The 27,203-nt window shown below is 41.8% G+C and overlaps 2 protein-coding genes across 2 annotated transcripts; both read left to right on the plus strand.

The window, feature by feature from the left end:
• Positions 1-6,130: 6,130 nt before the first annotated feature.
• On the plus strand, positions 6,131-14,109 carry LOC310933779 (leucine-rich repeat-containing protein 27-like; the record flags this gene model as incomplete). The annotated part of the gene is given in 11 exon segments (XM_083897349.1): positions 6,131-6,314; positions 6,317-6,354; positions 7,840-7,970; positions 8,225-8,283; positions 9,863-10,015; positions 10,766-10,958; positions 12,227-12,367; positions 12,620-12,728; positions 13,128-13,255; positions 13,762-13,882; positions 13,999-14,109. Coding segments are annotated over 11 exon segments (1,368 nt in total).
• A 962-nt stretch (positions 14,110-15,071) lies between these two features.
• pwwp2b (PWWP domain containing 2B) lies at positions 15,072-19,136 on the plus strand (the record flags this gene model as incomplete). Its single annotated transcript, XM_083897180.1, has 2 exons — positions 15,072-15,226; positions 17,360-19,136. Exons 1-2 carry the CDS (start codon positions 15,087-15,089, stop codon positions 19,134-19,136), a joined length of 1,917 nt encoding a protein of 638 aa, XP_083753306.1. The 5' UTR covers positions 15,072-15,086.
• Between the last annotated feature and the right edge of the window lie 8,067 nt (positions 19,137-27,203).

Below are 27,203 nucleotides of genomic sequence, written 5' to 3' on the forward strand. Positions count from 1 at the left end.
AAAGTGATGGCATCCTGCCACTAGATCTCAGTGTATCATTGTATGCATCATGAGTGAAATTGAGATTGAAATATCCACAAATGATCTCAAAATTTCCAGGAACAAAAAGATTAATGCAGATGGAAGGCAGTTTCAAGAAAGATGGGAAGGCGAATACATGTTTTTGCTTCCAGGAGAAAAAACGGCCCTTTGAGGAGAACTATTATGCTGATGTGGCCCTCAGTGAAAATGACTTTGACACCCCTGATTTAGAGCAACAGGTTAGCCAACACTATTTACCACTCACTTATATTAACTCTCGCACCTTGAAAACCTCAGTTTTAGTATGACTCGATTCAGCTTGGTTCGACTCTACTCTGTTTTTTTTTTTTTGCTTTTCCATTAGGGATACCTGGGGTACCTGGTGCTTATTTTAGTACCGATCTGCTGAGCCAATACTAAAATGTGTCTGCCGGCCACTGATTGGTCACAGAGTGTCGTCATTGGAAGAGTAATGAGCTTGACGTCAGCCACAGGAATCAAACCGAAAAATGCCGAACTGTAGATCCTGAAAACATGTGTTAATCTGCAACATTTAGCAAGGAAATTTCTGAAATCTCAACAGTGAACAGAGGAATCTGGTGTATTTAACGACAGCACTGATCGTGAGCTGGATCACAACAGGAAGTACTGTAAGATCTTTTTAATTAACCGATTCTAATGAGTCTTTACACCGAAAAGAACTGGTTTGCTTGTCACTGGTTTGTGTGTGTCGCGTATAAAACCACATCATGGCAATTCTGTGTAGCCGCGATATCGCGCTCCCAACGTTGAGGAAGTACTATAGTAATGGAAAGCGACATGTCTGATGCCAAACCAAGTAGAGCCGAGCGAAATTGTGCTAGAAATGTATAGTGGAAAAGCGACAAAACAAGAAATGATCATGACATGCACCTCAATCAATTCCACAGCTTTCCTTTTCAAATTAAACCATCTGCCAAAAAAGCTCCTATTGCAGCGCGGCTAGAACATCAACCTGACCACTTGATTATGTTGGCAGCCTTGAGAGCCAAACGTCGCTCCAATACTACTTGCCGATGGAGGCCATATGCTGTTTTCTAAAGAACGTGTCTTAGAGACCTGACAGGCAGCGGAAGAGATATCCGGAGTCTCAGCATCCACAGCGCAGTGCACCATTGCTCATACCATTATCAGTGCTACGCATGCTCTTTGAAAAATGAACAAGGTAAAAGAGAAGCGGCTGCTTTACAAAGACTGTACGATCAGCATTTCAGAAATGTTCATGGGGATCCGACTGACATAAACAGCTGTCTTTTTCATGCGTATGCCTTTTTGTACCTGCTGTTGATGTGTTCAGCAGAGCAGTGCTCCATTGTTGCATAAAGGGACCCGATCCAGAGTAGAAGTGTATAATTTCACATCAAACGCACTTTAGCACCCAAGAACACACCTAAATTCAGGCTATGCGAGATGGTATCAGTTATGGCTTTGTCAGGTATCATGACCGTGATGATGCTGACGATGCAACTGATTCGGATTTCAGCCGAGAACATCTCTCTGAACCTCACTGCGTCCTTTCAATCGGCTGCTCGATGAAAGCCAGCACAACACTTTAGGACCACTCCCCTTGACGGTCATCTTAATCCTTGTCTTTAAGACCTGTATTGACAAAAAAACTAGAAGCTTAATTGGGTTATCTTTGTATGCTGACACACACGCACCATATGATCACATCCCTGCAGAGAAATGACCTCATTCACTCAAGTTTTGCCTGTAACTTGGCCAGAACACTGATGATACTGTAGCTCTGGTGTAACACTGGACATATCTGCAGTCTCTCACATACAGAGTCAGTGATTCAGTACTAAATTAATCTATTGGGTTCACTTCCAAGAGGCTTATCTCCCCACACACCGACAAGATCTCACAAATTAACCTTACGTTCATGCAAGACAACTCTCTGTTCATGTTTTAAAGTATCTATCTATCCATCTATCCATCTATCCCCCCATCCATCCATCCATCCGTCAGCTTGTGTGCAGCAGAAACTTCATGTGCTGTCAGAGTTCATTAGGCATTAGTGAGTTTAATGCAAATGCATCGCAAGGTTACTTGGCCTTTCCATTTCTGCCTCTGGACAATTACGCTGACAGACAGACAGTGCAGCAGTCTAAATAACAGTAGGAAGTTGGATTTCACGCCTCCGACACAGACACCGCCTCTGGTAACAAACTACAGCTGCAATTTAACCCTGTTTTTCAAATATCGATTCATGAATCTATTTGTTTACTGATTACTTGGGGTTTGTTTTGGAAATCTTGAACTTGACGTCCAAAAAATCTATTGTTTTTGTACGCGAGCCAAAGATATTCAGTTCAGCGTCACACAGGAGCAGAGGTAGAGCAGAGAATAAACACATACGAGAGGCTGAAGGCAGACAACTTGTTCGTATTTTTACCAGGTTTACTCATTCATCAGCTGTCAAAATAGTTCATTTAAAAGACAAAGAATTTAGTAGTCGAATACAAATCAACTGATTAGCTGTCAAGGCGATTATTAAAACATTATAACAGAGTGTGTGACAGTCAAATGAACAAGTAGGAAATGATAATTGGTTATTAAGTGAAAGGTGCAAGCACAAAAGACATTACAAGAAGGAGTCTCTGGAATGCTGAATGTCCTTTCTTTCCCTAAACATTGTGTTGAATATATTGTAATAATGGGCTAAGATGAGCCAAGGATTATTTCTGTTGATTTTACATTTTTCAATATTTCCCCCACGACGAAAGTATATATGCATGATTATAAAAAATGTTTGTTTATACATTAGGACTTTGGTCTAACTGTGGCTAAGTAAGTAAAATATAATAAAATAATAGATAAATAGAAAAGAAAAAAATGAAAACAGGTTTCTGAAATGTTGATTTGAAGGTATGGGCTTGCTTTAGTTTGTGAATGAAAATGAGTGTCTACAATAAACATAATAATAAAATGATATTGTATGAAACGGTTTCATAATACTAAAAAGTTTTGGAATCGTAACACAGGTAAGTATCGAATCGTCCTCTGAAAAGCTTCATCTAACAACAACAACAAGCAGAAACTTTGACAACTTTGCTATCACCTGTTATAATGGTAAACAATAAAGGAACTCACCATCTTCCTTTTCATCGAACACTGGTCTCTTTGAGGAACTGTTGGCCCCCATCCTCTTCTTCCACTTGCCCCAGTGAAACATTGATGCTCAGCTCGCATTCCTCGCCTCTTGGAGAAAAACTACAGCTCAGTGTTGGACAAGCTCCTCACAAGACACTGACAACAACCACACCATCTCCTCTCCCCCCCTCTCTCACACACACACACACACACACACCAAAAAAAAGCGTGTCCCGTTATTTCGCTTTATTTTATCCGTCACTTATTCTTCCGGGAATATGAGCAAAGCAGCACGAGTTAAAGTCTGTTTTTTTTTTTTTTTTTAAAGCGGAGGACGCTCAAGAGTAGCGGGTGAAATGGCTTTTTTTGAAAAGAACGACTGTTTAGTTAGTTACGGCTGAGTCTTGTCACGTCCTCACTCCGCAGCACTGGTGTTGTTCTGTTGTCTTCCGTAGCACCGACAGCGAAAAAACCGAGAGACTTGTGTTGAGTCTGTGCTGAGCGCGAGACAGCTCAGCTGCGTCAAGTGTCGCACTATTAGCGAAAACGAAACAGGAAGTCATGTCACAGCGTGGTAACAAAATAAAAGCACACACGCGACACTGGCTACCTGGTAGACTATAGGTGGAGTGTGTGGACTATTTGTTTTTATTTCATATAAGAGACATTGTTAATGCCAACTAGTGAAGTCAGCCAACTTGCATTTACATGTTGCTTTATTTGTGATGTACTATAGTAAATATGGGGTGCCGAATGTAAAAATTCAGTCACACTTTTCTAGCTGATATATTTTTGAATGTAACATTTAGATTTAGCATTTAGATTTAGATTTAACATTTAGATTAAGTATTTAGATTTAGCATTTAGATTTAGATGTAACATTTAGCATTTAGATTTAGCATTTAGATTTAGATTTAACATTTAGATTTAGATGTAGCATTTAGATTTAGAATGTAACATTTAGATTTAGATGTAGTATTTAGATTTAGAATGTAACATTTAGATTTAGATTTAACATTTAGATTTAGAATTTCAAGAGAGTAAGCTAAATGTGAGAAAAGTGAGGTAAAAATTCAAAATATATCAGCTAGAAAAGTATGACTGAATTTTGACATTTGGCACTCCATAGAGGTGGACAGCTAAATTGCCCATAAAAGCATGCACACGCAAAGGATTGTGGATTCTTTTGCTGCACTCAGTATACACGTCATGCATCCTTGTAAAGTCTCCGTGCAAAGTGCTTGGACCTTTGTAGATTTTTGAAAGATCTTACAGATTGGAACAGACCTTTGGCAAAGTTCAGGGACATAACTTCCTTGAAACATCTTCCAATGCGACGAGCCGTCCTTGAGTTTGATTTGCACCTCCGGTCGAGCTGAGTCACCAAAGAAAAGGTCAAGTCTGAGTCAAGACCTGTGTTCCACATCTGTGTCCATCTGAGTGCACTCTGGCACAGTTAACAAAGCTGATATTTCCATTCTGATTGGTCAGTGCAGTGGCTTTTTACTTCCCATTGCAACCTGCACCTATGTAAATACATTTTGTGGTTTTAATATTCATATCTGGCTATTCTTACAAAAAAGCCATCTTCTGTTTGTCTCTTGTAAATGTGTAACAACTGCTCTACGTGGCTTAAATTGGCCCTCACGAACAAATAAAGCGCTTTGAATTTTAATTCAAATGAATTAAAAAGGTCCACGTTGTAAATATAGGATAACTACAACAATAAAATAAAATATGTATAAAATAAGTTATACAGTATAGGAACTGACTCCGCAGCTATACGGATAATAAGGAATAAACTATTAGTAACATGAATAATCACATCCACAACAATGAATGAATATGTACACAGTTTGAGCTGTAACATGAAGACATTAGATGCAGGAATAGGGATGCTATGTCCGTCAGAGACAATGCTGATGAATTGTTAAGTGAAGACTCGAATAAAATCAAACATCCCTCTGGGATCAATGAACTATTTCTGATTCTAAAGTGTCATCTTTCTTCCTCTGCTCTCACTGGTACATACTTGCTTGAAGGTTGGGGAGGCTTTTATTTTGACGTGATAAGCGAATGCTTGGCCTGTGTTTTCTGGCTAACTTGACACTTGTGAGAGTAGTGTGACAGTTTCTGGCCAGTGACTGTTGTTGACGTAGCTCGGTATCACACTGTTGTGCATATGAACAAACAGGAGCAGCCTCTGTGGGTAAAGCCAGGATCAAACTGAGGGAGTTTTCTCTCTCGCTCTCTCTCTCTCTCTCTCTCTTTTTTTCCTCTATGATTGTGTCTGTGCTGCTGCCCTCGGCCCAGGTGAAGCTCTGTGAATTACTCACACACAATCTCATTAGTAGATGGATGGATGGGTGGCGCCGGATCACAGAGGCGAGTACAGTAAAGGGGATTTAACACCATTCGCCTCCACTGTCTGAACACTGCACACTTTTAACTATGGCATCCATAATCTTTTAGTGTAGCGTATGTTCTATATATGATAATAAAGACGTACTTTGTTATTATAGCTTAAAACATTCATTGTAAGTGTCTTAACTTTACACGTGGACCTCAACTGAAGTTTGTGTTCACCGCGTTGCCATGGTAACATCGTCAGAATTCGTGAAGCGGCGCGGCTAGCAACAACATAGCATGACATTGCCTTCGTTATTGTGTTTCTTTTTGATGTTTTTTTGCCTGAAAAAAGACACTGAATGTGGTTCACAATGATACTCGGTTACAAGGTGAGTTAATACACGAAAAAGTAGTAGTAGGAAGTGTTTACTGCTAATTAGTTAGTTAGTTAATGTTAGCAGGAAGTGACTAGCTAACACATGCTTATATGCTACTTTTTTAAAAAAGCATTGGGCTGTTGAATGAGTCCGTTATTTCTTGTTTTCAGACCAAAGCAGTGGAAGAAGTGAAAAAAGTCACCTGGACATATTGGGCCACATCTCTGCTGTGCACCAGCTCCACTTAAATGTCTTCTTCCCCAGACAGTGAGAAGGAGGGGGACGTTTCAGACCTGCAGCTAAACTCCTCTGTCTCTCATATCAGTGTTGTCAAACCACAGACACCCCACGTCCTGCCTGAGGACGCTGAGCCACAGGAGCCTGCTGCGTGGAGCTCAACAGAGACATTATGTCTGAGCAGAACCAAGTTACTGGTGTGTCAGAGAGTATTTTGAAAAATAGCTCACTTAAGGTCAGTTGACATTTTTGTCAGTCCCACACGTGCAGCCATGTACTGTTTTCAATCGAGCAGATATACTGTATATACACTAGTAATAATAACAATAATCTCACTGTCAAAAAACATGCACAGGTTAATTGGACGTTCTAAATCACATGTCAAACTCAAGGCCCGGGGGCCAGATGTGGCCCGCCACGTCATTTTATTTGGCCCCGAGTGATTAATTGGTCTTAAAAATCTGTGTTAAAATAGGTCTATGCTGCTTTAAGGTGTGCGTTGACCATAAACTACATTTCCCACAATGCAGGCCGAGTGTGTTACCCGGAAAATTGATGGTATCCCGCGACTAGTATGTGCATCATGCAACGAGTGAAATTGAGATTGAGAGTGTGATCGCAGCAGAATGTGTTCACAAAAGCCACAACCAAAAACAATGCAGCAGTGAGAGCTAGCTTTATTGTGGCTGAAGAAATCACCCATGCTTCAAAGGCTTGTTCTGCATTTTTGTAGCAGTGCATGCTGAAGGTGTGTGAGCAGGTCTGCACTGACCAGATACAGACTTTTAAAACTGTTAGTTTGTCAAGAAACACCATCATGGACCAGGTTACAGCTATAATGCATCATATTTGTAACTTGAATAAGTAAGAAATACAGAAAGTTATTTAGCAATATGTTACGGAGAAGTTACCTTTATTTTACATTTTATTGGGTTACATTTTGTTACATTTATTCTGTATGACAGTTACATCTGGCCCTTTGAGGGTAACCATTATGCTAATGTGGCCCTGAAAATGAGGTTGGCACCCCTGCTCTAAATTGATCAGATTAATAAAAAACAAGATACTTGCTAGACAATAGATGCTAACTCCAAGTAATAAAAGTGCAATCATTTCATGCATAGACTCCACCTGTCATATTTCCTCTGACAGAGAGTTTCAAAGTCTAATGTCTCTTATTTTCAAAGCTATCAAATCAAATTGTATTTGTAATAGCCCACAATTAAAAAACACAGTTTGTCTCACAGGGCTTCACAGGGTTGGAAACATCCTCATCCTCATCGTTTACCAGGGGAAAAAATCATTGTAACAGGGCAAAAGAAAGAGGTAGAAACCTTTAGGAGAACCACACAGACAGATATTCAGTAGTAGTTCAGTACCCAAAACATACAATAGAGAGTAAAAAAGCATTTAAATGCCAGTGGGACAATGCTTTGTCCCCCTTAGTTTAATGGTGTAAGCCACAAGCAGGGTTGTTTGGGGGTAGAGTCTTGCTAATTTACTGAACAGTCAGACAATTGACTGCTTTCCAACTAATTTAAAGAACCTTAAAAATCAATTGTGAAACACTGGATGCCAGTGTAATGAGGGTGATATGCTCAAATCTGTTAACTAAAGTCTGGCGGCTGAATTCGATACTGTTTGAAACTGCTCTACAGATTTCTCATACTGTCCTCCGGATGATCTATTATTTCTAACTGCTCATATGTATCATCTCCAGTATTTATATCTTGAAGGCAACCAGATATCCAGTATCCCAGATTCATTGTTCACCCGGTTGCCCAACCTGCAGTGGCTCGACCTCCGAAATAACCTTATTCCATCACTCCCTGCTGGTATTGGCCTGCACAGGTAGGCTACTCATGCAGCAGCTCTTCCACCTCCAGTGTGTTTTATTTGTCACATTTTAAGACAATGTCTTTTTTTCTAGCGCTCTTTTATTGAGTGGCAGTTAATTAAAACCCTCATTACAATGTGTGTAATTAATTGATTCGCTATCATCTCTGTAAACACACGTTTTGGTCTCTACACAACTTCACGTTTAGTGTCTCAATCAAGACATTTACCTCGCAGTCATTTAATAATCTATGATTTGGTTCATGTAGATGCCTGAAAACGCTGCTATTAGGAGGGAATCCCATGTCAGAACTTCCACCAGAGATGGGTAAGTTGATTTCCACCTTGGACTCAGGTCATTCTGCCGTTCTGCCCCCCACAATCACGTCTATCGCCATCTTTTTCTGTACTTTGCATTTTAAACCTTGGTATTCATTTTTGAAATCCATCTACTGTGTTAATGAAGTGAACTTTATTATTGTTATTTCAGTCACCATTTGCGAGCAGTGTCTCTGTTTTGGCTTCAATAACACTTGCTGTTAGAATAATTTAATATTTAATTCGATAAAATGTGATGAATGAATTACTAATGGAGAGGACATACGGCGTTGCTTAAAATTAGTTTCTTCTACCTATTATCAAGTTAAGTGTTCTCAAACTATTACCACCTGAGGAAATATTAAGCTCTCATAGTAACTCCATTTTCACTAATGTTAAAATACAGTAATGTAAATAGGTCGAGCAAAGTCAGCTATGGACTTTGCATAGGAGGCAGATTTAATCCCAATAAGATAATTTGCTCTCTCATCATCCTCCTCTTCATCACATATCCTTCACACACTGGTATAGTGTAATCAGATTGAGATGTTTGGTTATTTGTTTAATTCTTGCACATTATCCTCAGCTCCACTCCGACCACATACCCTGGTAGTATATATAGTAGAACATGATTTCTTATTTTCCTCCAAGTAGCACCAGAAGAAGCTTGTGTACGACTGGTGGTACACGTACCACTCTTTGAGAACCATGGCAATAGAGGAATTGGCATAATCTATACTCAAAAAATATAAACGCACAAACTTAAAATGGTGAACAAAAATAGAATCTCATGACATTTGCTCAGATTCTTAATGCATTTGTTTATGGAATGATTTGTTTTGCTCAAACCCAGTAGTCCAGTGTCACTTGGCCACTCCTATTGACTACAATCTCAGATTGAGTATTTCAACTCATGAGAGTCATGGAGCATGGCAGAGTGGTGGTCAATATGCGTGACCAGTACACAGACACTCCTTATGGTCTGGTCAATAAAAGGGCACACCAAAATGTGGACTTTTGTCACTTGTCAAAATGCCACAGATGTCACAAATCATGAGGGAGCGTGCCATTGGCTCATGCTGAGTGCTGGGTTGAGCGTTTACAGCTGTGGCAACACAACTGAATGACGCGGTATTCACCAGACGTCACCTATCGAACATCTTTGGGATGTTCTGGATAGGTGTGTCCACCAGCGGGTTCCAGTTCCAGTTCCAGTTCCCCAGAACAGCCGCCAACTTCAAGTGGCTCTGCAGGAGGAATGGTACAACATCCCCCAGGCCACGATGGACAACCTGGTGATGTCCATGCGTCGCCGGTGTACCGCTCTGCGTGAGGCTAATGGTGGACACACACGTTATCGAAGTTTGTGAACTTGGATCATCGACCACCATTGTGTTCTTCCTGCCATTACTCCAAGACTTTTGTTTTGAAATCCTAATACTCGCAAATTAAAGCCACTTTATTGATAAAGTTGTACTGTTATTTTTGGATAGTTACTCTGTTTTGTCACATAACAATAACTACACGTTTTTCTTCGTGCATTGATATTTTTGTTGAGTGTAGTTAAATATTGCCCCATTTTTCTACAGGAAACGTGATTACCCTCAAAGGCCTGAACCTGAGAAACTGTCCCATCACTTTCCCTCCACAAGACATTGTGGACCAGGGGGTCCAGGGCATCCTCCAGTATCTGAGGAGCGCCATGGCAAAGCGGCAAGTTATCATGAAGAAGGCCGCGCCAGGTAAATCAAAGGCACCTTAGTTTTAATCAGCACACAAGTGTTCGGCATTCACGTGCATCTGAGCCATCTGCCCTTTTTTCAGAGATAGGACGACTGACAACCAAAATAGATCCTTGCCCTGGTACCACTTCACTGGTGTGACTCTTGTTCCCTTGGAGAGGTCCATACCGCACAGACACTGACCCGTTTTTTTCACCCCTACCCCCTAACACCCTCACCCACCTTTACAGCTCTGCAATATATTTTGAGCCAGATGAATATGATCGATAACCTGTGGGTTCTAAACAGGAGCTCTCTGTCACTAAACACTGTCTGGAGGTAATCTCTATGACAAGCTCAAGACAGCCCTCCACAGGAGAGGCTACTGCTGCACAATGAGCAGAGCCAAGGCCCTCCATGTCCGTTTATCTCTCCGCCTTCAAGGTTATCAACAAAGACAGGGCTCTGGGTTCATGAGGGGGAAGTAGTCTTTTGTTTAATTGTCCCTGCAGATTTTAAGAGTTATATTTAGCTTCTTATCACTCAAAGCTTACTGGCCACAAACTCCGCTCTGCAACCCACATAGATGTTTTAAAAGGAATGTGTTGCCTGCCTATGTTTGTGTCGATTTGAAATGCTAAAAAATTGCTCTGGAATTTGTTAGCTACTATTTGAAATCAAACACTTGTCAAGTGTAGGTGTGTACTACAATGTTGTTTTTAGTTCTGGCTGCCTCCGTATCACACTTGTATCTGCCATGGTTGTTTTTAGTGGAGCTGCCAGTGGTGGAGAAGCTCCAGCTCACAGAGCTGATGGAGTTCAGCGAGGAGCAGCAGGACGACGACGAGCTGCAGAAGTTCAAAGAGCTGAAACACAAGATGATTCTACTGGACAAAACTGAGCTGGACTCAGCAGGAGGGAACGATAGGACGCCAAAGCCGTGCATTTGTCCTATTAGCAAAGGGTAAGTGGGTTGAGAGTGAGCGAGCAGGGAAGAAAAAGTTTATTGTGTGGGAGTCCATGTTGATTTTGATTTGTTTGGAAGCAGTTTTAAAAGTTACCCTGGCTTTTCTGGCTTGCTTAGCACTTCTAATCCTCACTGCTTACTAAATTATTAGATTCATCATACAAAGTGTTAAAAAGTTGTTCATTTTACAGGGTTTACTGGAGTATTTCTTGTATATATTGGTTAAAGTACACTCTTAAGAATAAAAGAAGAACCATATAAGGTTCTTCGGCTTGTCCTCATAGGAGAACCTTTTTGGCTCCAGGTAGAACCTTTTATAAAGCTTCCACTTGGAACCCTTAGTGTTACCAAGAACCCATTTAAAACCCTTTATTCAGGAAAGGGGTTTTAAAGGGTTCTCTGGATCAAAATGGTTCTTACTGGAACCATTAGTTTTACCAAGAACCCTTGAAAAACCCTTTCTTCGGGAAAGGGTTTTTCAGAAGCAAATGGTTCCAGGTAGAACCTCAGCCCTTGTAGAAGAACACTTTTGGAACCCTTATTTCTAAGAATGTAGTAGATAGTTTTGTTGTTTTTTTTTTGGTTGTATGAAACACAGACACAGTCAACACTGACTTCTCAAGTGCACAGCTGTCACGGTGAACCTGAAAACATGGCTGAAAACGGTGGCAAAAGGAAAAGCAGATTAATAACCCTGGCGATACCTCATATAATCAATTTCTTTTTTTAAAAACTGAACTATCCCTTCATCAACTGGGAAGTACTTCCATATAACCACCTATTCAATGACGCATTATATGCAATAATAAGCTTTAGAGTAGCTGGTTGTTGTTGGGCATGACTAAGCAACACTAATGTGATCTTATTCAATGGGCCAATGTGAGAGAGGCTATTGTCTCTCGTTTGCTTTGGCCAGAAAGTGAGTATAAAATGTTTCACACTGGAGATACATTTTTTTTTTACATTGAGTCCAGGCAGCAAATTATGTGCTGGGCATGAACTGTTTTTGTAGTGAAAGTGTTATTAACTGTCTAACAGAAGGACAGAGGAGGTGAATTTGTTCTGCTCCAGTAAAGGGCTTGAGTGCTGGGCTTGAAGAGAACAAAATATGGCACGGTGCCTTGGAAAAGGATACAGCAACACTTTTTTTTAATGACATTCTCTGCAGTGTAGACCAAGTGATCGAAAATCTCCCAAGCTGCTTCCACTGGGAATGAGAGCTCAGGAGTGCAATAAAAATAAGGCATTTTGTTTCAATTTGTCAGAGGAAAGGCAACAAACAAGGTCGGCATGGTTCCCGAGCTCCCTCTGTTTGGCTCTGGGCACTGGAAGAGGCCAGGGGAGAGGAGGCAGGCTGCAACACAAGAGATGAAAGAGAGACAGGATATTCTCCAGCAGAGGATTAAGTAAGTGGTAGTATTATAGTGTATTATTGTAAATACCTTATTGTCTGCCTTACTATTGTTCTATCACAATGGGTGGTACACATGATATTTTAACGGGAATACCATAGATAAGACGGCTGTCAGAGCTATACTACTGTATCTAACTGGGTTTTGACCAGCAGTAGGGGGTAAAGATCAGAGGAACAATCAATGTTTTCAGACCCCTTTGCAATCAATTAGAATCAAGTGTATTGTTGTCTGGATCTCCCGTAGAAGCCATGCGGCTCTTTCAAAGTGGCGCACGCAAGCCAAGATCACGCAGGAGAAGAAAATGTCAGAGCACAAGCAGAAGAAGAAGGATGAAAGACAGAAAAGGCGTGAGGTATGTGTGTGGATAAAAACCAGATAGATTTCCACTTGCTCACCACAGGGAGGCAGCAGAGCACTGCTTCAATCCTGGTGGAGAGAGGAGTGAAACAGTGGGAATGAAATCACAAGATCAATCATGTTAATGCTCATGAATTTTCAGGAAGTAACAAGCAACAAGAGGTCAGTGTCAGTGATGGAGCGTTGCTGCTTCAGTAATAACAGCAGCAACATTTTACCTTCGGGCATGCACGCACTGAACATATGGAATGCTTGCTTAACAGGAAAGTGACATTCCAGCAACCTTTCTGTGCATGTATAGCTGAAAAAATACAAAGTAAAGTACAAATGCGGTGGTTGTGGTGCAGCTATGCAGCTGTGGCCCAGTCAGTTGTGTTATCCTGAATGTGCACAGGCTCAAAATGCAAAATACTGCCACTATCTGTTACAGGAAGCTAATGTAAAACCTGATGTGATGGGCCACAGTGATACTCAGCAGAGGCAGGCATCTGCCATCCCCATCACAGACTGTGAGAAGGCCAGGTAACATAATTCTAATACTGTCTACTACTCACCAAAATGCAGTACACTCCAGCACCAGTATTATTAGACCCACGATATTTGTCCTGTCAGTAGCTGTCTTCTATCTATAATGGTTTATTATATCATCATCGCAACAATTCACATTATGAAAATGGCACTGCACTTATTTGAAGGTAGTGAAGTACACAACTAAAGGCATTTTGCATGATTCTTTTAGTTGCATGATGGAAAGCTAGAGACACCTAGTGGGCAAAGTCAGGCTTTACACCCACCATAGTACATCAACATTTTCCTTTGTTCTTCATAAGCAGCATTATGTCTTTTAAAAAACATATAACCCAAACAGATATGTTAGTGTTATATTATTATTATTATTGATTCAATCTTGACCAAGTAGTAAACTTTGTTTTCTTACACCCATGAAGACTATGATGTAAGTATCCTTACAGAAGCATCTTAATATTCAGTGCCTCAGTTTTGAAAGTGTGACCTATGTGATGCTGCAGATCAGGCCGCGAGCTCGAGCAACAGATCCGTGTCCGTGTTGAGAAGATACAGGAGAGACGCCTGAATCCAAGGGGCACAGCCAGCGAGCAGATGGCAGCAGCAGCGCAAGATGTGGAAGAGGTCAGACCTACCACTGCCATTATTCACACAACTGATCTGTATTGAACTCATGTGGTGTTCAGCTGAGCGTGATTTGGTGTCTTTCTCTCTCTCTCACTCCCTGTGTTTAATGACAGATGACAAAGTTACAGAGGCAGCTTCTGGAGAACAGAAATCGGGGAAGAAATCTTGAAAAATGTTTCACCATCTTTACTGGAGACGACTGGAAGAGTTTCCTTGACAAATAACAGAGGCTGTGTGGCAGTCACTATGTTCAGGAGGTTCTGTCTGTGAGCAGCATATTTAAAAACATATAATGGATTGTGAAGAGTTGTGTTGAATGATTAGATTTTGGCCATGATCACTTGATTCCTTTACCAAACGTTCATGTTGATGTAAAAGCTTTCGAGTGTACTGACACTGTGTGAAATTGAGCGGCCTTGGGCGAGGTTTTTCATTCCCAAAAGTCATTGTAAATATTAAAAATAAAGATTGTACATGTTATACCTCTCTATTATAAAAACCAATCGTGCTTGTGTTCACCTCACCTTATTCACAACCACCAATTTATACAAAGTAAATAGGCTATAGATAGATTTAGGTGTATTAAACACTAAATCAAGTAGCATATTTATCCAGTTAATCCCAGTTTAAATACAATATTTGAAAAGATCTCATTTTAAAATTGTGAAATACAAGTAATGCTCATGTTAAAGTAAAAATAACTGCAGCTAAAACTTGTGCCCATATGTATTTTGGTGGCCATTTGCGAAATGTAGGCCATAATTCTCCCTATTTTGGAGACTCATATGCGTCCGTGTGCTATGATGCATGGGAGAAAATACATCCATGTATGTATTTTTTTCATTCTACAGGGTAGTGATTGTGTACGTTAACAGAACAAAGCACCATCGGTAAAAAACGGAGGCATTCCTGTCGTGATAAAAGTCGGTGGCGATGAAAGGCATCTAACAAGCCAGAGAAGTGAGACAGGGAAAGGGTAGGCCTTGTCTTGGGAGATTTTTGCTCCTCCAGCACAGGCAGCGTGATGTCAGCGGTGGCAGTGCTGTTGTAATTGACTTGGTGGGGGTGATGGCGTCATTTTATGCCCTGGTGTAGCCTCCTGCTCCAATAGCGAAGGGGAGACGGATCTTTGTCCGACGCGACCGTGGCTCCCTTGGCCGGGATCGAGTACCGCCGAGCCGGACACCTCACCCCGGGAAACATGGAGGCTGTGGCCGAGGAGCTGCGGGCCGGCTCTCGGGTACCTGTCACTATCGATCAAATAGTTAACGACACACTTGTAGTGACGCTCACCTATCGAGAAAGAAGCTACACGGGGATATTACTTGATTGCAACAAAAAGTAAGTGTTGTGTGTTGTATTCTTTTTTTATACACGTCGTTTTAAAATCAATTTGCTAAGCTCTGCTAACGGCTAATTTACCTTTCATGCTAGCCGAGAGCTAACCGAGAGCTAACCGGGCCTTCATACAATAGACCTATTGGTTATTGTAGCTGACAAGTTAGCTGCCTGCTAGCTTGCTAGCTAATGGCAAAGTGATATCGTTTTGACTCATAATAAGGTAATAACATGTCTTGTTCACCACAGTACATTCTACAAGTCAAAGGAGTGCTATTGTCAAACGAGATATTTTATGACTTATTTTTGAACAATGGCTAATGTCACTGTGTTCACCTCTAGCTTATTGTTAGCCCAATCAAACACAGAGCAGCTAAAAGGTTTTCAGTAAAAACTAGGCTCTGGGTGAACAGCACTATGAATATCACTTGCCTCTTTTTACATGCTGAGTTTAAGACATTGTGCACAGAAGCATCTAGAGTGATGTTTAAACGAACCTTTTCTTAAAATATAGCTGCAGTGTTTAGAAGTGGCTTGATAGCATTGATGACCAGTTATTCTGGATGTACAGAAACAGTAGAAAAATAATTGCATGTGGGTTCTGATGGTACACATATGGGAGGTTTTTATTATTCATATTCTTATTATTAGTTCTCAACCCTGGTTCTGTAGAGATGCAGTGATCACCTCAGGGTGTTTGACAGGAGCAGGAAGAAAAAGGACATATTCAAATGAGAAAACCATGTGCATGTAATTTGACATACATAAGTATCATCTGTTATTTGTTCCTCTTGGTGCATGTTATATACATGCCTTGGGATTCTCTTGGTGTTGTGCACCTTAAAAGCCATTGGCTTTACACTATTTATAGATCAGCAGAATCAGAATCTGACCAGCTTTGCCCCTCAGTATGCCCAGATGATTTTTCATGTGAGAGCTCCTACACGTCCTGAAAATAACCCAGGCTAATCGGAAGAGACAGGCCTTGGAAAAACTTAAAATAGGCCTATAATTCAGGCCTTGTAACTGACAGAATTTGACTACTTCTTCCTTTTCAGATCATGGAAATACATTTCCTGTCATTGTCCGCCACAGGTTTGCTAGGCCTATCAAATCTTTTATTTAGACAGTACACAATGTGAAATAGCAACAGTGCAATGAATCATGGCTGGTCATATGCTGCGTCCTTGTGCTGTGCTGTGCTGTGCTTAACTAGCACTTTGTGTTCTCAGTCACAGGCCGCAGTGTTTGTGCCCTGTCAGTTACTGTGAAAGCTAATATTTGGTTTCTTTAGAGGCACATAAAAAGGTGAGAGGAGCAAGCCTCACCAAGAGACTATTATTCAGAGGTGCTTGCCAGTTCCTTCTCCTGGGGAGGAAAACAGGCTCCCCAAATGTGCGCTAATTAATAATCTCACCACACACAGGCCCTGAGTAGACACGGATGCAAAAACAAACTGAAATCTCCTGGCTCCTTCCCTACCTATCTGAATCCCAAGTGAGTCATGGGATTGTTTTTGTTCAGTCAGATGTTGGGGAGGGGGGTGGGTTTTGGGCATCCTGTAGTCTCTTTGTCTGCTGTCTCCTGACTAAAGCAGCACAGCCATGTTACTGCTGCCTGCCAGCCAACCCTCAAACACTCACTTGGCAGTTGGGCCATCTTTAGACATGTTGGCTGCTCTCAGTGTAAAAAAGAGTATTTAAAATCACTCGAGAGAATCAGTGCGACTATTGCTCCATATTATGGCCTAAGGCAGTAGGACGCATGGCTGCTTGTGAAGCGCACCCCAACCCCCACCCTCAAAGAATTTTCAGCATACAGGTGACGGGGAGAGTAGCATCTGCATGTCCAGTCAAAGTAAAAGAAAGTCAGCCACTTAAATTAAAGGCTTTACACAGCGTGTAAAACCTGTTGTCTTCTCATTTGGGTAAATCAAAATAGCAAGACGAGTGATTAAAGTAAAGCATTACATTATCATTCTCAAAAAATGCTGAGGTCTAAATATTCAATAAATATTTATTTGTAAAAAAAGAGTGTTTGTGCCTCTTGTATGGACTTACTGTATTACTGTAATAAAGCTAAATGAGATGCTTAATTAATAATATTTTGTTTTGTCTTTTTTATTGTTCATCTTAGGACTGGGCTCTTCTGTCTACCAGATTTCACAACCAAATGTGGGGACTGTCCAATACCGAAATCAGGTTGTGAAATCCCAGAAGTTGTGAGTGAGGAGCTGGTTTCCAATTCTCCCAGCCAGACTCCACACAGACCAAAGGATGAAAATGCTCCCCCAGAAAACGCTCTCTCTGAAAACGCTCTCTCTGAAAACGCTCTCTCTGAAAGCACCACACTAACTGCACCTCCTCCTTGCCCTCTACCCACACCAGTGCCAGCTGGACAGACTCCTTACCCTCCTTATTTTGAAGGAGCCCCCTTCCCTCAGCCTTTATGGGTGCGTCACAGCTACAGCCAGTGGGTACCTCAACCTCCTCCACGACCAATCAAGAGAAAGAAGAGGAGGACGCGAGAGCCCGGTCGCATGACCATGAGCACTATCCGTCTCCGACCACGGCAGGTACTATGTGAAAAGTGCAAAAACACACTGAATAGTGATGAGGACAGTAAAGATGGCATGAGCAATGCCAAAACGTCTAGAAAAGAGAATGCACTACAGAGCGATGACGATGGCGATGACAAAGATATCCCATCTAAGCTTTCCAGGAAGGAGGACGTAGTTGCAAACAAGGACACTAAAAAACGGGAAAATGGCACCAGCTTTGACAGCAAGCGCCTTAGGAAGGACAAAAGGGGGGAAGCTGATGGGGAAAAGTTCCCTGGCGGTGAGGTGATTATCCCCCATAGTCCTGTCATAAAGATCTCCTACAGCACTCCACAGGGCAAGGGGGAGGTCATGAAGATCCCCTCACGAGTCCACGGTTCAGTTAAACCATTTTGCCCCAAACAGGTGGTGCAGAATGGTGTGGGAGAAAACGGCAAGGCGCCTTCTGATCCCACCAAGGAACAACGGCACATTTTAGATGCCACAAGGTCTGGCCTCACGGTGTCCATTCCCAAACTCAAACTTACTAGACCATTCACAACTGTGAGTCAGGACTTGCCTTCTCCAAAGATCCGCTTGAAACCTCCTCAGAGAGAGAGTGAGGAGGGTGTGGTCGAGTATGAGGCAGAACTTATAGAAGATACAAGGAGACAAAGTCCCAGGGTTCCTGGTCCCTGCCTCCCCCACTCTGAAGACTCAGGGGAGGGAAAGAACTCTCTGGAGTTGTGGTCAGGGAGCTCTGGAGAGGAGGCTGAGCGGGGCCACAGCGACCTAACCCTTCTCATTAATTTCCGTAAGCGCAAGGCCGATTCTTCAAGCCTGTCGGTCTGCAGCAGTGACAGTCTCGATGAGTCCAAGTCTTTCAGTTCTGATGGCACGTCACCGGAGCTGTGTGATCTTGCACCTGGAGAAGACCTCTCTGTAACTTCATCTTCTGTACCTTCTCGAGAGGACTCAAAGACAGTGCCGCCACTCACAGTGCGGCTCCACACGCGCAGCATGACAAAGTGTGTAACAGAAGAGGGCCACGCTGTGGCGGTGGGTGACATTGTTTGGGGTAAGATCCATGGCTTCCCCTGGTGGCCGGCACGTGTCCTCAGCATCAGTGGCACACGCAAACAGGAGACGGCCAGTTGTGAGGCGCAGTGGCCCCAGGCGAAGGTGTCATGGTTCGGTTCACCCACCACCTCCCAACTCTCTGTTGCCAAACTTTCACCCTTTAGAGAGCTCTTCAGGTCCAGATTTAACCGCAAGAAGAAAGGGATGTACCGGAGAGCCATCCTGGAGGCAGCCAAGGCTGTGGGTCACATGAGCCCGGAGATTACGTCACTGCTTTCCCACTGCGACACATAGGTTAGTTCACAATTTTTGCTCATCTGTGTATCACAGCTGCTATTATAGATACTGCACTGCACCAGTAGGTTCTTATTAGATCAACAAAGTCTGAGAAGACTACTGAAATGTTGTTAACGGCCACTGTTTCAATACCAAAAAGTGGATTCTCCAGCTTTATATTTGGTCTCCTGAAAGGTGCAATGTCATACAATTTAAAGAGGGTATGGCCCAAAAACAAAACATTTGTTAAACTGAACAGTTGCATCAAAATGTTAATATTTTTAGGGTAAGTGATCATATTTTGAAAGAAACTTGAGTTTGTGAGCTGCTGCTGTATCAAATACAAATGTAAGGAAATTATGATAATCAATTTAATATAGCTGCAGAACATATGAAATGGAAATAGATTTTTATATTAAAATCACAGCTGGAGCCTCCTGACTTACACATCATGTTTTACATGAGCCGCATGATCCACCTATTGAAAAGCTAGTTCACTGCTATTGTTGTTAATGTTATCAGTTATAGATCAATCATTGTGTGGGAGATAATGCAAATACAAAAACAGTCAGCATGACTCTGGACCAGGGTCATGCTGACTACTTTCTGCCCTGGTCCTAGAGAGCCACCGTCCTGCACGTTTTAGATGTTTTCCTGCTGAAACACACCTGATTCAAATAGTCAACTCACAGTAAGCTTTCCTGAAGCCTGATAACGACCCATTTATTTGAATCAGGTGAGTTGTAGCAGGAAAAACACCTCAAACATGCAGTAGATTTGGGGCCAGGCTGTTGAAAACACTCAGTGTTGCTTGCTTCTTTTTTCATTCACTATGGTGCGCTATGTGCTTTTAACTGTGATGTTTTTAGCCTGCAGTGCTAGTAAAGTTGGTTTGGTTAGCCCTAGTTTTCTAATGAAAATCACCAACATTCCTACCCTTTTATTTAAATAATAAATGGCTCAAGTGCAAGTTCTGTCCAAAAATGGTCATATCAGTGCGCAGTTATAAGGAAATTATACCTGGGTGTCACGTAAATCATGCTTCTGCTATAGGCCTATTTCTCTTCATCTTGAATTACGATCTAGCCCATCTCCTTTGTCGTCATCCTCATGACTGCTGCACATACAGGGAGCTATGTATAGGAATATTTAAAATGGAGCCAATCAGATGTGAAGAGAGATTTTGATGCCTATTTCCTTCTTTGTTGAGTATATGTGTTTGGGAAACTGCTCATAGAGAACACAGGCTTTGCAGAGAAACATTAAGTAAAATGAAGGTCCAAGGCATAGACATAAATATTAGCTGCACCAATGTGATCCGAGAAAACATTTTGTCACACTCAAAAGATTTGTAGTTGCACTTGAGAGCCCTCTGTGACTATCGTATCGTGATTTCTTTCCTCATAAATCTCTCTGGCCAAGTGCAGAAGAAAATGGTTAGCAGAGAGCTTATCGGACTGATAATAAGGCATATTTAATCTTAAATTACACACTGCTAATTCACAAGCAATTGTGAATTGGCAGCGGATTACATGACCTGCTCGTGTTCGCAATTTTTAGGAAATGATGTGCAGTGACATCAAGTTTGTAAGCTTACCCTTTCAGTAAGACAAAAAAGTCCTGGAGTCGGCTGTAGAACCATCTTACTATGTATACAAAATATAAAATATAATTGATGGTGTTCATGTTTGAACTCTGAGGGAGCGTGAGTAAAATAATTGTCCTGCAACTGTAACCTGCTAATTTTACTGCTAGATTAGATCCACCTGCCCATTTTCTACCACATATCCTCCACATGAGGGTCAGAGGGGATTCTCGAGCTGTTCCCAGCTGACAGAGGGTAAAAGGCGGGGCACATCCTCGGCAGGTCACCAGGGCCAACATAAACAAACTACTATTCACTCTCACAGTCACACCTATGGCAATTTAGAGTTTCTAATTAACCTAATCCTCAGTCGGCATGTTTTTAAATTTGAGAGGAAGCTGGAGTACCTGAAAAGAACCCATGCACACACGGGGAAAACATGCAAACTCCACAACATTCTCGGTCGATCTGGTATCCAGTGACCACCTTGCTGCGAGGCAACAATGCTTATTCGACTATGGGGCAGTTGCTTTGTTGAAAGGGGGGGAAAACAACACATGAAGTCCAGCATTAACGAAAGCACGTGCTGACAGTCAAAAAAAGAATAGCTTGATAAAGCAGTTAATTTGGAATGGAGTTCCCAACAAACAGAGTGTGTTCTGTTAAATCCTAAAGCTCGTTGTCATGCTATGGCTTTGCCAGTCTCTCCCTCTGGTTTCTGAGTTCATTGACCTTCTGAAGCCTCGGCGCATACTCGATAGGTTAAATATTGTCTTTGAGTGATACAAGAGCCAGACTGGCCACTCCCCAGCCCTTCTCTTCACTCTGCCGTGGGCCTCATGAACCAAGAGGAGTTGACTTTAAGAATAAACAGTAAAGGGTTAAGCTCAGCCTTTATTTGATCCTTTTTTCCAGATCTCATAAAGGAAGCATTTTTTTTTCCTGTGTTGTCAGCTACACAGATTACAGCCGAGTGGAAAGGAGCTCAAATTCACTTCGCACTGCACCATTATCTGTAGATGACAAAACTTCACATGTTGAGAACCACATTCCTCCCCCATGTTGAGCCATTTTCACGATAAACTGGTCTCGTGTGCTCGCTGTGACTGATTTCTGTCCTTCTGCTTCATCTCCTTATCTTCTTCTTTTCTCTTCTCGTGTAGAGGCTGAGGACTGAAGAGTGGTCTCCGAGGTTTTTCTGAATTCTCAGACTGTGTCAAGACCCAGGAGGGAGTATGTACGGTTGCCACGGCTACTATTTATATGCCTTTTTTTTTTTTTTTTCCTTTTCTTTTCACAAGGCTTGTGGAAAATGGCTGCCAAAGTGGAGCAGAGTTGTGACTGGACAAGGGAGCAAAAAAAAAAAAAAAAAAGGCCATACATTTCATGGTCTCCCATGAACTATTCCTCCTTTTTATTTCTAGATCTAATCATATTTCAATAGAGCGGAATTACGACACTACAAGGACCCGAATGTATTTATTGTCTGTACTTGTTTGTTGCGGTCCAAGTACGCCTTTTGTTGCTACAGTCTATGAAAACCTGCTGGTTCTGCTGCTGTTATCATCATCACGGTCCTCACCACCGACAAGTTACAAGGTTTTACTTGTCCAGTCAGGTGAAGTTGGCGGCATCATTAAAGACCCCCCACCTCCCGGACCATGACACATCTCACCATGAATTAGTCTTACCCCCGAATCCTCTTACTTAAAAATGTGAACGGCTCCACCCAGAGACAGTAGTGACTGTTCCAGCTCTTCTAGCAATCACAGTGTTTTCATCCTCACGGCCCACGCGCAGTACATTTGAGGATGTATTTATACTGAACTCTGATTCCTCTCCAAAATCATGTGTCTCTCTTCCATTTCATTTTTTTTACCTTCTCCCCCCCCCCTTCCCCTGAAAACCATTTTATTTCACTTTAATTATTTAAAATGTCATGAAGAAAAAAAAAGCACTTTATCTGTACCTTGGTGGCCTGCTGTAAGCTCACTGTCTGAAACACTAATGCGAGATACAGCCCTGATAAGCAGCAGGGGAGTTTTAGAAGTCTTTGTGGTCGACTATCCATGGCCTTGGAGATACAGGAGATACAAACAAAATCTTTTTTTAATATTATTATTATTATTATTATTATTTTGTTGTACGATTCTTGGGGACACCAGACACATATGGTTGTGTACACTGTATTCTTGCATTTGACTTGGGTGTGTTTCTCTCTCTCTCAATTTATCTTACACACACACACACACACACACTAAAAGAAAATCCTTGTTTAACTTTACCACTGGAGAAACATGGGTGAACAAAAATGTGTCAGATCCCCTATGCATTATCAGTTAAAGCTTTATGAGTGACTTTGGGAGAGAAAAAAGAAATAAATAATTGAACATGCTGTAAGAATACTGTGAATTCAACTGCTGAGTGTGCTGAAGGAAAAAGTCTGCTACTAGTTGGAACTTGCAGTCGTATTGAGTCACCGGGCAAAAGTGGACTGCATTGCTGACCTTTAGCTACCTTTGTGTTGTAGGCAGCACTATTGGAATACGGGGGAGGGAGGCAGCAAAGACTAGAGGCCGCTGCTGCTGCTGCTGCTGCTGCTGCTGCCGCTGAGCAGTCTGTATTTAAAAAGAAAAAACTTAACCGAAGATTGCACACAGTCACACTCGGCCAACCAGCCCGTCTACTTTCTGCCCATCTGGGAACTTTTTTGTGTTCAGATTGAGGCCAAAAACACAGGTTGACAGATCAGGTCAGTCAGTGAGAGAAGTGTGTGCTTATTAAACCGATAACGCACACTCCTCCCATTTTCATGGATCTGCCATTTGACTGTTCACTGTTGAGCCCTGATAGATTCCAGTGAGTGAGAGGGCAAACATTTCCGATTGCCTCAGATGGGACAACCCCCCCCCCCCCCCGTATGTGCAACATGGCTATCTACTGTTGCCCACGTTGGTCAATGTTATTGGCTACTTTTATTGTTTTGTTTTTTACATGTACTGTAAATAAAATAAAATATACAAGCAATACCTGTGTTGTGGTGTTGGCCTGTGGTATATGTGTTCTTTATTTAAAAAAAAAGGGGAATATAGCAGTGGGTTTAATTTGTGGCCCTGGAGGGAAAAAAAACCTTTAAAAAATTCAAATTGTTATTGGAAGTTGGGCTTAACTTTGTTTTATCATTTCTGTGTTTTTCCAGCTTCCTGGAAATGTACAGGAGATTCATTCACAAGTGGACAATGTTAAATGTGGCTGTTGTTGTCTAATGCAGCAGTTTCAAACTTGTTTTAGTTCAATGGGCACATACAATGCATTTTTTTATTATCTCAAGTTTGCCAGAGCAGTAAAATAATAGAAATCCAACAAGAAATCAACATTTTTATATCCTATATGACCTGAAATGTCTTATTCCAAAGTTTCCATCCATCCATTTTGTACCACTTTGGCTGTGTCAATCTCAGCTGACATAGGGCGATAGGCGGGGTACGACCTGGACAGTTCGCCAGTTGTTTCTAAGTTTAACATTTTCATATGTGCTTACAGATCACTGTGGATCATCAATGGCAAACCACATTTAGTTACAGGTATTTGGAACTGAAAAATGTAGTATCAATCTTTACAAATTGGACCCTCTAGTGCAGGGGTCTCAAACTGGTGGCCGGGGGCCACATGCGGGCCCCCACTTAATATCATGTTATAATGACATCATGGCCCACGACTTTTAAACACAGTGTGTCGCTGAGGCATAGCTGCCAGCGAGGTGTTAGAATATAATAAATGTTTGCAAGCAATGTTTTGTATAACGGTAATAATAAGACATTTGGTCATAATTATCCCATTATTAAATGTATCATATACAACATTCAATTACATATATAAATACACTTGTTAGGGCCCGAGCCACAAATGGCAGTGGCCGAAGTGGCTCCTGGTACAAATTTTAATTACAGTTGTCCACACATATTCTATATATTCATGTGATTTAAAATAAATGTCTGTTTTTGATATTAATACAATTCATTTTGCAACATAAATAGTATTTAAAGGTGCCATATGTAAGAATGTGGCCGAAAACGGTTCGTTTTTCGACGTAACTGGCAACCCGTGGTTGCTCGTCAGCTGAGACTCTACTGACTGCAATGATTGGTAGACGGCGGTAGGTGGCGCCACATGCCAAAACATGATTTCAAAACATAAACATGATTTGCAGTCTGTAAAATATCTTTTTTAATGCAAATATTTTTCGCTGTACTGTTGTTGGTGAGTTCAGTTTGTTATATGAATATTATTCCTGAGTCTCTGTGACATATTAGGAGGATTTTATGGCCAGTTGCTTTAGATTTATTACATAATGCACCTTTATGCTCTTGTTTACAGCCAGTGAACGGTCGAGTGATGCGTTTCCTGTTCCTTTGGAGTGCAAAAATCTTTCCCGTAGACTTGTTAAAAATGGTACATGTGCAGTAGACCCCCCCCCCCCCCCCCAGTCAAGTGGACTGCTCCAGATAACTGAAAAAGGAAATTTGCTATACTCGCTTACTCCAGTAACTACCTGGTCATGGTCTTTTCATTAGAATAAAATACGCCCTCCAAACTTTAAGTGTCAGCCTCAGGTTGTGTGTGTGTGCAGACCTGTCCCTTGCTTCTGCACCAGTTAGTAACGAGACCACTTGGCCTCTACATTTCTCTGTGGTCATGTCTGCTGTGATCAGGTTCAGTCACAACTTGGGAGACAGGATATGTATCTTGTATCCCCCTCCCTCCATTCCCTCCTCATTCATCGCCACGGCTCCAACTCAGCTGAACCTGTGTCATGCATGTTGATTTGTAGTGTCTGTGTCGTAAATAGGAGTGGTTAAGTATAATAAGTCTGTTGCGTAACTGAAGAGTGGCTGAGAGGATTGCGCTGGTCAAGGTGAGGTGACCCTTCATCCTCCCCTGACCGTCCTCGATCAGATCGTTTTACTGTCGAGGCTCTGCTGTAGATCACCCCTCCCCCTCCCTCCCTCTCTCCCTCCCAACACCACCATCACTACCATGCCTGCTCACATTTCATGCCTCTGACCTGACTGAGCCTGCTGGCAAACATGTCAGTATCGTTCATGGGAAAATTAAGTGATTCAACAGGGTCAGGCTGCATGGTTTACTATAGCCTGTGTTCAAAATGAGGCCATCTAAGATGGTACATGCTTGTTCTTTCAATATATATGAGCATTTTAGCACTTTAATATCATAATTTCACAGTGTTGCTATTGTCTGACTTGATGACAAATCACTTCCTGTGTGCAGCGTGGGAATGTTGCCGAGTGACACGAGATCTAAACACACAATATTTGCAATACAGTTGCCAAACGTGTCTCACCGGGTTCAATTAACTTATTGTTATTATTATTATTATTCTAAGGTGCATAAACCCACAACCAGGAAATATTACCTTAATTTCCCCCCTTTTAAAATAATATTTGACATGGTTTAATAAGATGAACTTATTCAAGGTTGACACCGCAGTGAGGTTTTATGGCCCAAGCACTAAATGCTTTATATAAGGCCGAAGAACAATATGATCATAACACTGTATCAGCTTCATTACCTAATAAATTCTATTCACCCACACTATTGTTCACTGCCTGTCAAAAAGGCCTGATATAGTTGTTATATGTCCTGGATGTTACCAGATGATATTGTCCCCCCCCCCCCCCCCCAAAAAAATGATTAAAAAGCCAATATGAGCCACTTTGAACAAAAAAAAAGGGGGCAAACTACTCAACATGTAAGACCCGAAGCCTAGTTAAGTCTGAAACCTATCTGTAAATTAATAATTTTTTTGTGTATGCACAGTTACACAATCGCTTATGAAAGGTCAGCGTCAGCACAGCGGATGCGATGATTTAACGCTGAGATAAAGCCGTCTGCCTCTGCAGTCGTATTCGTTACAGCTCCAGTGTCTGTGTTGGTCCTCGTCCCCCCCCCCCCCCCCCTTACCCAACCCCCCCCCCCCCTTCCTGAGGCTCGGCCCGGCCCTGAGGCTGTTGCTTAGTTATCGAACCTTCATGTTGTGCAGGTGAGGCTGTGTGTGTGTGTGGGGGAGGATGGGCTGCAGACATTTGAACATAAACACTGTGGATCACGAGGGGGACAAAAGTCTGCCTCTGTTTAATAAGGAGCATTAAGGAATGTCCCTTCTAATATGAGTCAAGTTACAATTTCCCCCCCTTTTTTTTATTAGCGCGTGGATACTCAATCTCTTCTATTCAGCACATGATCTAAAACCAGAATAGGTTTGCTAATAGTGGCTGGAGGGGCGTCTCTTGGAGATGAGTGCGACACAGAAAACGTGAATTTACTGTGTTGTTAGATGGGTTTCGGAGTTCGTAAATGCTTTGCACCCTTTTTTTAATTAATTTATTCATCCTTTATTTGGCCAGGAAGTTCCCATTGAGACACAAGAGCTCTTCTTCCAGGGAGTCCTGGTCAAGATATAGCAGCATAGATACAAATAG

This window comes from Microchirus variegatus (assembly GCF_963457635.1).
Source record: "Microchirus variegatus genome assembly, chromosome: 11".
NCBI lineage: Eukaryota > Metazoa > Chordata > Actinopteri > Pleuronectiformes > Soleidae > Microchirus > Microchirus variegatus.